The sequence below is a fragment of the Oncorhynchus mykiss genome, chromosome 13, assembly GCF_013265735.2.
Source record: "Oncorhynchus mykiss isolate Arlee chromosome 13, USDA_OmykA_1.1, whole genome shotgun sequence".
Lineage (NCBI taxonomy): Eukaryota > Metazoa > Chordata > Actinopteri > Salmoniformes > Salmonidae > Oncorhynchus > Oncorhynchus mykiss.
In genome coordinates, this window is record NC_048577.1 from 62,468,918 (window position 1) to 62,479,382 (window position 10,465).

At 39.3% G+C, this 10,465-nt stretch overlaps 1 protein-coding gene across 1 annotated transcript; it reads right to left on the reverse strand.

Annotated features, from left to right (window-relative positions):
• Positions 1-1,547: 1,547 nt before the first annotated feature.
• Positions 1,548-5,507, reverse strand: LOC118938346 (metalloproteinase inhibitor 2-like). Its single transcript, XM_036941835.1, has 5 exons — positions 5,344-5,507; positions 4,612-4,682; positions 3,935-4,031; positions 1,985-2,106; positions 1,548-1,808 (listed from the first exon to the last, which is right to left on the reverse strand). The coding sequence occupies exons 1-5, from the start codon at positions 5,471-5,473 to the stop codon at positions 1,653-1,655; spliced, it is 576 nt and encodes a 191-aa protein (XP_036797730.1). The 5' UTR covers positions 5,474-5,507; the 3' UTR covers positions 1,548-1,652.
• Positions 5,508-10,465: the final 4,958 nt, after the last annotated feature.

Sequence of the window (10,465 nt, forward strand, 5' to 3'; positions counted from 1 at the left end):
CATGGAACGTCTAAAGCAGAGCGCTGGTATCATTTTAACGGAAACTCACTCCCGATAGACAAACTCTTTACAGAAATGTAACAGCCTAGAATGGGGTTTAAAACCTACAGCTGCATATACTAACATGGCATATCTTACACATATAGCATACCTTGTAATACAATCTTAACAAAAAAAGCTGGCCAAAATGTATATGTTCTCTGCAATTAGATGACCAGTTTAATTTCTAAACCAGATAAGTTATGAAATGTCAGCAGCTGCCCAATACCATGGTGGGTACGCATAATGTCTGGGTGGTTTCATACCTAATTATTAACTTTACCATGTTTAAAGAGAAGTCTGATTTGTTAACCATCTACCAAGTAGCCCTTTAGAAGGCTTTCAATAAGTTCCCTGGTCTTTGAGGGACCTTACAGATTCATGGGGGACAGACAAATGGGTAGTCATTCAAAAATCATGTCAACCCCCATTATTTCAGTCCATGTAACTTGTGATTTAAGGCACATTTTATTCCTTAACTAATTTAGGCTTACCTAAACAAAGTGGGTTGATACTTATAGCCATTTTAGTTTAAGGTTTTTGTTAAACATTTTAGGAACCCCAAAAAATAACTGGTTATACATTAAATATTCATATGTATTAGAAGTTGAGTTTAAGTTGTTTAAATTCAGATTTTATGACTGTGCCCATATGCAGTGTGGCCTCCAGAACAAGAGTCATGACAAAAACCACTACCCTTCACTGTGGACCACAGCAGCCGAGTTTACCATCTCCATTGCCAATAAATCAAAGGGTTTTGTCAATAGGGTTGGACACGTGGCTCAGTTGGTAGAGCAGGGTTCTGGCAACACCAGGGTTGTGGGTTTTATTCCCACTTGGGTCCAGTAAGGTGATATTTTTTTTTTAAGTGGCTCTAAATAACTGCGTCTGCTAAATTATTGAAATGTACAGAACATTTTCCACTGAAGGACAACATTAGCTGACTTATAAAGCAAGGAAGAAAGAAGCTAAGTGGCTTTATTTGGTCAATGACATTACAATGCTGAAGCCTTGGTTTAGACCCCAAACTGCTGAAGGGCCACATTCAGTAGACAAATGTTTAATGTTAGAGATTCCATTCAAACCGACATGATTCCTTTCATGTCAGAAGACACTGTTATTCATGTATAGAACATACCATCTGAAATGTATACATTACACCCTGTTCAATGTGTCCCAGGCTTTATGGTATTTCAGGAACACTGTTCCATTTACAGACAAGCATATCGAAAACGATTTGGGGTTTCAATAACACCTTTGGTTCCAGTTTAAAAACAAGCGACAAATGAATGACATAAGAAATTAGCTTGAGTGCTATATATTAATACATGAGTAAACACACCTACAAATGCAAGTTGTTGTGATTTTTAAATTGTTTACTGGTCACTTCTACAAGTGCAATTTAAAATAAATATATATATATATATATATATATATATATATATATATATTTATTTTAAATTGCACTTGTAGAAGTGACCAGTAAACAATTTAAAAATCACAACAACTTGCATTTGTAGGTGTGTTTACTCATGTATTAATTGCAGGCATCTTTAGTCACTGAGCAGTGAGTGGATGGCCTGTAGAGTTTAGGAGTCTCCAATATCCAGGAACTACTTCTTGGGTAGTCCTATCCCCTTGTACCAGGCACAGGACCCATCTTGCCTCTTGATACAGGCAAGGTTTTGGCCATTGTCGGTTCCCAAGTATGTCCACAGGCATGTATCCGAGGTGCTGATTGGACAGGGGAGGGAAGTGCAGTGGATGATCTGTGGGTCAGAGTAGAGAGATAAGACCAAGATCACTGACTGTCCATTACCCCAATACTCAAGCATTTGCAAATGTGACCAGAATAGTATACTCCCTTGAAGAAAATGTGCCATGTAACTATTTAACTAAACTGGTGTATAGTAATTACTATAATTCCCAGCACACACACACACACCTTGCAATCACAGCCGCTTTGGTAGCGGTGAGTCAAGCTGTTCTTTTGTGCAGCACTCAAGTCCTCCCAGGGTGGATTATAGCCACACAGTGTTATAGACATCCTTCCAGTCTTCAGCTTGCCTACAGACAAGACATATAGATAGTCATTGTACTGTGGGGAAAACATGGTGTAGGGTACAGTTGCCCCTAGATGCTATCTTGGCTCAGTTTAGCATTTGCTCCACTAATGGTTAGGATACATCACCCTGGAGCATGAAGACACTGATGCAGCCCAGAACAGATTTATCATCATAAGTGTACACACACACGTATTAACTAATGCATTAGTTGTATACATTTACAGTGCCTATAGAAAGTCTAAGCCCCTTGAACTTGTCACATTGTTGTGTCCGTCTCATGCATTTACACTGAACAAAAATATAAAAACGCAACATGTAATGTGTTGATCCCATGATTCATGAGCCAAAATAAAAGATGGCAGAAATTATCCAAACACACAAAAAGCTTATTTACCTCAAATTGTGAACAAATTTGTTTACATCCATGTTAGTGAGCACTTCTCTACCAAGATAATCCATCCACTTGACAGGTGTGGCATATCAAGAAACTGATTAAACAGAATAATCATTATCCAGGTGCACCTTGTGCTGGGGACAATAACATGCACAGTTCTGTCACAACGCCACAGATCTCAAGTAGAGGGAGCGTGCAATTGGCATACTGACTGCAGGAATGTCCACCAGAGCGGTTTCCAGAGAATTGAATGCTAATTTCTCTACCATAAGCCACCCCCATTTTAGAGAATTTAGCAGTACCTCCAAACCGATCAACGGCAGACCACGTGTATGGCATTGTGTGCAAGCGATTTGCTGATGTAAACGTTATGGTCAGAGTGCCCCATGGAGGCAGTGAGGTTACGCTATGGGCAGACATATGCTACGGACAATGAACACTGCATTTTATCAATGGCAATTTCAATGCACAGCGATACTTTTCACCCACCTCCATCACCTCATGTTACAGCATGATAATGCACAGCCCCATGGCGCAAGGATCTTCACACAATTCCTGGAAGCTGATAATGTCCAGTTCTCCCATACCCTGTATACTCAAGACACTATTGAGCATGTTCGGGATGCTCTGGATCAACATGTTCCAGTTCCTGCCAATATCCAGCAACTTCACAGCCATTGAAGAGGAACGAGACAACATTCAACAGTCTAAACTACTAAGCGAAGGAGATGTGTTGCGCTGCACAGGGAAAATGGTTGGAACAGATACAGACGGCCCTACATTTTTGTAAACGTACATCTGCAACCAACAGATGCATATCTTTATTCCCAGTCATGTGAAATCCCTAGAGAAAGGCCTAATTAATATATTTCTATTGACCGATTTCCTTACTATACGAACTGTAACAAAGTACAATCTTTGGAATTGTTGGATTATCTTTTTGTTAAGTAATTTATGAAAAGCCGAGACTCACGAACATGTTTTAGTCTATGACACTCACAAGCTAATCAAGAGTCATGAAGGTAACGGGGTTCCTCTCCAGAGAAGGTAGGAAATCAGAGAACATAATGTCTTTAGTAATGTAATACGCTTACATAGCTGTTTACAAACTAACAGTTGTCACTGATTAACTGGATATTCATTTATCACCGAGCAAACCATTTCTGTATGTACAGCATTCATATAAATTCATTTTTAGCTAGTATTTGCCTCATGTTAACATTTATTAATAAAACGCATGTAACCGTTTGTCAACTTCTTTTGTGGTTTACTTGTAGCCCTGGTTGTCCTGGAAAGAAAAATGGTAAAACACTAAGGCAAAAAGTCAGGGCTGAACATGCAGATAAATGAAGAGCTGATCTCTGCTGGGGTCTCAGGACTGATAGGGTTAACCAGTGCTGGCTATTGAACTTGGGTAACGTAGTGAGAACCGCACCTGTGAAGAGATACTCCTTGTTGATTTCTAGAGTCACGCTGCACGAAGTGGTGTAAGTGAAGATGGCGTGGATAACCTGGTCACAACCTTTGAACATCTAGCCAATCACAAGGAGAGAAAGGAAGATCTGTCAACCAGCTACATATATAGTTTGGAACCTCACTGACTGCACCACTCAGGCACTGTCAGTCTTTACCCTTTAATGTCAACAGATCTGTAATGTGCAAGCAATCATTATTTAACCCAGATCTATTTTACAGATGAGCCCTGAATTATAAAATAAACAAAGAACTCAAAATAAGAAACTCTGAAATGAGACCAGCTTCCTTTGTATGCATTTTCTTCCAAAATGTAAAATATTTTAACAAGGCTCCACAAATCAGGTGCAAAAAAGACACAATAAAAGCTAGTTTACCTTACTCCATAAGGAACTTCCAGTTACCAGTCTCAGGCATGGCTAACTTATGTCTTACTAATGATGTCAGGCAGTGGAAGTCTTAGTTAAAGGGCCAACCAACTCTGGTAGAGCATGTAGTGATATCTTTAACGAAGTAGCAGCTGAGCTCATAGGGGATGTCACCATAGTCTAGGACCAGTAGGAAGAGCGACTGAATAATTACATTACCATTTAGAAACATACATTTTATAGAACCACTTAAAAAAAAGGAGAATCATACCTTGATCTGTTCGATGTCATACTTGATGGCGTTAGACACCGCTCTCTTTCCAACCACCTTCGCCCTGATCACTAGAAGAGGGAGACATGGTTTATCTAACGTTATTGAAATCTATTCCGGTATACTAGTCAGTCACACTGATGGTTTAAGGGTGATATGGAGAGAGAACAGTGTAGAAGGCTTCTTTAACCTGCCTCTCCTTAATCTACACTGATTGAAGAGGATTTAACAGGTGACATCAATAAGGGATCATAGTTTACAGCTGGCCAGTCCATGTCATGGAAAGAGCAGGTATCCTTAATGTTATGTAAACACATACATCTCAAATAATTAATTTGTAGGCACACTTCATACCTTAAGCAAAATAGTGTAGCAGGGCTCTATCCTGTTCTTGGGGAGCTGCAGTCCTGTAGGTTTCCTCCAACCCTAAGCTAGCGCACCTAATTCTAATAATTAACTGGTTGATAAACAGAACAAGGTTTATTACAACTAGGGGTTGGCTTGAAAACCTACAGGAAGGCAGCTCTCCAGGAACAGGGTTGGAGAGTCCTGGCTGTAAACCATCTTACTGTCGCCTACTTAACTACGTAAAGAACTGTGAGAAGATGTAGATAGTATAAATGATTTGGACATGATCATTAAGCCTACGACCACAGACAATCCATAAAGTGTTCTCATGTTGCGTATTGATAGCTCTCACCTGAAAAGTAAAATGTTGCCAAATTGCCTTACCGATTTCTGCATTGCAAAAAGCCTGTTGAGGATGCTGAGGGAGGCATCTGCAAGCGTCTGCGATGTCTTCGACCCGCCAAAGGAACAGAACGACCAGAGTAATGAAACAGCTGCTTACATACCGAGTCATTTGGAATCGAATTACGGGGTAGCCAAAATATCACAAAAGGATTTGACGAATGAAAGCGTGAGGCGTAAAGTACACTCTATTCGACTCTAGTCGACTCTATTTCCTTCGAGACTGTTCCCAGACCGATGGATAACTCTTCGAAATATTTTCCCTTCAATGTAATCATCCGCTATTTATTGCAGGCTGTGAGCTCCTCCTCCAGCCAGAACCCAGCCGGTGGTAGGCTGAGCATTCTATTACTCCAGAACAGTAACCATTCAATTAAAAAATAATCCTCCGCCTAACGAGACAACCGCAGACCAGGCTCAACATGCCCGGCTGCCATAAATGCCATAAATTGTGAATGAAACTGAAAGCTCGGTTTTTGTTTTTTGGGGGCTCCGGAGCGATCTTAGGCACTGCATTATCAGGGCTAGGGGTATGCCGTAATTGTAAATAAGAATTTGTTCTTAAACTGATTTGTCTAGTTAAATAAAGGTTCAATAGAAAGAAATTGGCTAAGCCTACTGGAATTCCTTAAAGTTGTAGTTTCAGTAAAAAAAAATTAAAAAACACCTCGGGAAATTTCCGAGCAGGCTCAATTTGCCCAACTGCTCAGTTCACTTGCCCCTGTCACCCCATATATGAGATGAAAATGGCAGATTGTTGTTGTTGATAAGTACAGTAACACGCTATACATAACATAAGAGCTCAGGTTCTCCACTTCACAGCACTGGTATTTGTTTTGACTGACAGCCGTTAAACTTGAGCACCACAAGAGACAAGAAGATAACACCATCCCTCCCTCTAGTTGGGCTACTTTTGCACATTTGTTGTTGTCTGAGTGAGGGAAATGCGTTAAATTGAGAGGAGTCAATGTGTTATGAAAGATACGACATTAAGGATTATAATAAATACCACTTTAATGTCATACAAGCTAACCACACACATTTCTATATTTAAAAATTAATGTAATTTACCGTATCAATGTTGATGATCTCTTTTTTTAATCCACAGGGATGACATCCGCTGTAGCCTGGGTTGTCCTGAACAGAATGAGCCTATCTGAGTCATATTGTGAAGAAAAATAGCAACAGAACATACAGTTGAATGCACTCATGATACCATTCTATGCGCACCAAAAATACAATCTGTTTGTGTGAAGTGCTGTTTGAAAGCCTCCCAACTAGCACATTTGGTTGTGGGAATGCAGGTTTTTGGTTTCCCATTGGTTCTGGGAACAAGCCCTCAGTTTCCTGACTGGTAAAACATATTGTTTTTTAAACATTCTGAGAGCTGAAGTGAAAACTTCACCTGTTCTGGGAACAAAGCCCTCAGTTTCCTGACTGGTAAAACGTATTGTTTTTTAAACATTCTGAGAGCTGAAGTGAAAACTGAAAATGTTTTACTATGGTTCCCTGAAAGTTTTCCTGGGTAGTTTCATTAATGTTCTATTAACAGAAATTATAGGTTATTTGAAGATAATTCAATAACATTCTGAGAACATGTTTCACATAAGACTTTTAATAATACTGCTAGCTTAGTTTGGGTTGACTGTTTCCAACTCTAAGCACAGACAGGACACATGGAAATTCATTTGCTTTGGAATTCATTTTTTGTCGTTGAATCTTCTGTTCTCTATCCATGGAAATAGTCCACTGTCCCACCAGGATGGAGCTAGCATGCTAAGTCATATGAAGCTGTTAATGTGAGTCTATTCAAACACACCCATTTCCAAGGAAACAAGCACTCATTGGTTCAGTAGTAAAAATGTGCTTAACAAGTCACATAGTCAGTTGCGTGGACTCACTTTGTGTACAATAATAGTGTTTGACATGATTTTTGAATGACTACCTCATCTCTGTACCCCTCACATACAATTATCTGTAAGGTCCCACAGTCAAACAGTGAATTCCAAACACAGATTCAACCACAAAGACCAGGGAGGTTTTCCAATGCATGACAAAGAAGGGCACCCATTGGTAGATGGGAGAAAAAGCAGACATTGAATATCCCTTTGCGCATGGTGTAGTTATTGAATATACATTGGGTGGTGTATCAATATCAATCAATCAGGTATATCTCTCTAGTCACCCCCAAAACCAATTCTTTCTTTGGCCGCCTCTCCTTCCAGTTCTCTGCTGCCAATGACTGGAACGAACTACAAAAATCTCTGAAACTGGAAACACTTATCTCCCTCACTAGCTTTAAGCACCAACTGTCAGAGCAGCTCACAGATTACTGCACCTGTACATAGCCCACCTATAATTTAGCCCAAACAACTACCTCTTTCCCTACTGTATTTTATTTATTTATTTATTTTGCTCCTTTGCACCCCATTATTTTTATTTCTACTTTGCACATTCTCCCATTGCAAATCTACCATTCCAGTGTTTTACTTGCTATATTGTATTTACTTTGCCACCATGGCCTTTTTGCCTTTACCTCCCTTATCTCACCTCATTTGCTCACATCGTATATAGACTTGTTTATACTGTATTATTGACTGTATGTTTGTTTTACTCCATGTGTAACTCTGTGTCGTTGTACCTGTCGAACTGCTTTGCTTTATCTTGGCCAGGTCGCAATTGTAAATGAGAACTTGTTCTCAACTTGCCTACCTGGTTAAATAAAGGTGTTCTCAACTTGCCTACCTGGTTAAATAAAGGTGAAATAAAAAATAAAAAAAAATAAAAAAATACACCCAGTCACTACAAAGATACAGTCATCCTTCCTAACTCAGTTGGCGGAGAGGAAGAAAACCGCTCAGGGATTTCACTATTAGGCCAGTGGTGACTTTAATCACTATTAGACCAGTGGTTACTTTAATCACTATTAGACCAGTGGTGACTTTAATCACTATTAGGCCAGTGGTGACTTTAATCACTATTAGACCAGTGGTGGCTTTAATCACTATTAGGCCAGTGGTGACTTTAATCACTATTAGACCAGTGGTGACTTTAATCACTATTAGACCAGTGGTGACTTTAATCACTATTAGACCAGTGGTGACTTTAATCACTATTAGACCAGTGGTGACTTTAATCACTATTAGGCCAGTGGAGGCTTTAATCACTATTAGACCAGTGGTGGCTTTAATCACTATTAGGCCAGTGGTGGCTTTAATCACTATTAGGCCAGTGGTGGCTTTAATCACTATTAGGCCAGTGGTGACTTTAATCACTATTAGGCCAGTGGTGGCTTTAATCACTATTAGACCAGTGGTGACTTTAATCACTATTAGACCAGTGGTGACTTTAATCACTATTAGACCAGTGGTGACTTTAATCACTATTAGGCCAGTGGTGACTTTAATCACTATTAGGCCAGTGGTGGCTTTAAAACAGCAACAGAGTTTAATGGCTGTGATAAGAGAAAACTGACGATGGGTCAACATTGTAGTTACTCCACAATACTAACCTAATTGACAGAGTGAAAAGAAGGAACCCTGTACAGAATAAAAAATATTCCAAAACATGCATCCATTTTACAATAAAGTAATTATTCTAAAAATGTTACAAGGCAATTCACTTTTTGTTCTGAATACAAAGTGTTACATTTGGGGCAAATCCAATACAATACACTACTGAGTACCACTCTACATATGTTCAAGCATAATGGTGGTTGCATCATGTTATGGGTATGCTTGTCATCATTAAGGACTGAGGAGTTTTTGGGATAAAAAAAAAGAAACCAAATTTAGCACAGCACAGGCTTTCCACCTGACACTGGGAGATTCATTTTATTTTCAGCTGGACAATAGCCTAAAATTCAAGGCCAAATCAACACTGGATTTTCTTACCAAGAAGACAGTGAATGTTCCTGAGTGGCCGAGTTACAGCTTTGACTTAAATCTGCTAGAAAATCATTGACAAAACTTGAAAATAGTCTAGCAATGATCAACAACACATTTGACAGAGCTTGAAGCATTTTGAAAATAATAATAGGTAAATGATGTACAATCCAGGTGTGGAAAGCTCTTAGAGACTTACCCAGAGATACTCACAGCTGTAATCGCTGCCAAAATTGCTTCTACAAAATATTGACTCAGGGGTGTGAAAACTTATGTAAAAACGGGTTTTCACTATGGGGTATTCTGTATAGATGGGTGAAGAAAAAACATAAATGTAATACATTTTGAATTAAGACTATAACACAACAAAATGTGGAATAAGTCAAGTGGTATGAATACACAGGGATGGAATTTAACGATTTTGGACACAGGCCATTTCTATCCCTGGGCCTACATGATGCAACACTGCATAAAACAAACTCTGTCCTGTTAGTTGTATTGTCTATTCACAGTTGTCTCTGTGTCTGTGTAAGGGAAACTCCCCTGTTATTCCAGTTTTAAAATATAATTCATATGAGAAAGGTTGCTGCAGTATGACAGGGTTTTCATTCTCCCTAAAGGGCCAGGAGTTTTTCCAGGAGTTTAAATCTGTGTGACCTGATTAGAAAAGGCCACCATAGCCCATATAAAACCATTCTGCTACTGATTCATCACTATGTCACACCCTACACACAGAGATTGACTTTAAGGTCTGAAAGGCACCTTCCCATCAGCCAAATCAGCAGTATTTTATGGTTGCTGAAGATTATGGTCACTAACCCGATAGTTGTTTACACACAGAAATGCCAGAACTTGTCACTTCACTTACATGTACAGATTACCTCAACTAGCCTGTACCCCTGGACACTGACTCGGTACCGGTGCCCCCTGTATATAGCCTCCACACTGACTCGGTACCAGTGCCCCTGTATATAGCCTCGTTATTGTTATTATTATTGTGTTACTTTTTATTATTACTTTTTATTTTAGCCTACTTGAGAAATATTTTCTTTTTTTTAAACTGTACTGTTGGTTAATGGCTTGTAAGTAAGCATTTCACGGTAAAGTCTACACTTGTTGTATTCGGCACATGTGGCAAATAAAGTTTGATTTGATTTGATTTTGTCGGTCTCTTAATTAAACAACAGGGAGGAAGCAGAGAATCTGTTTTTCTGGCCTGC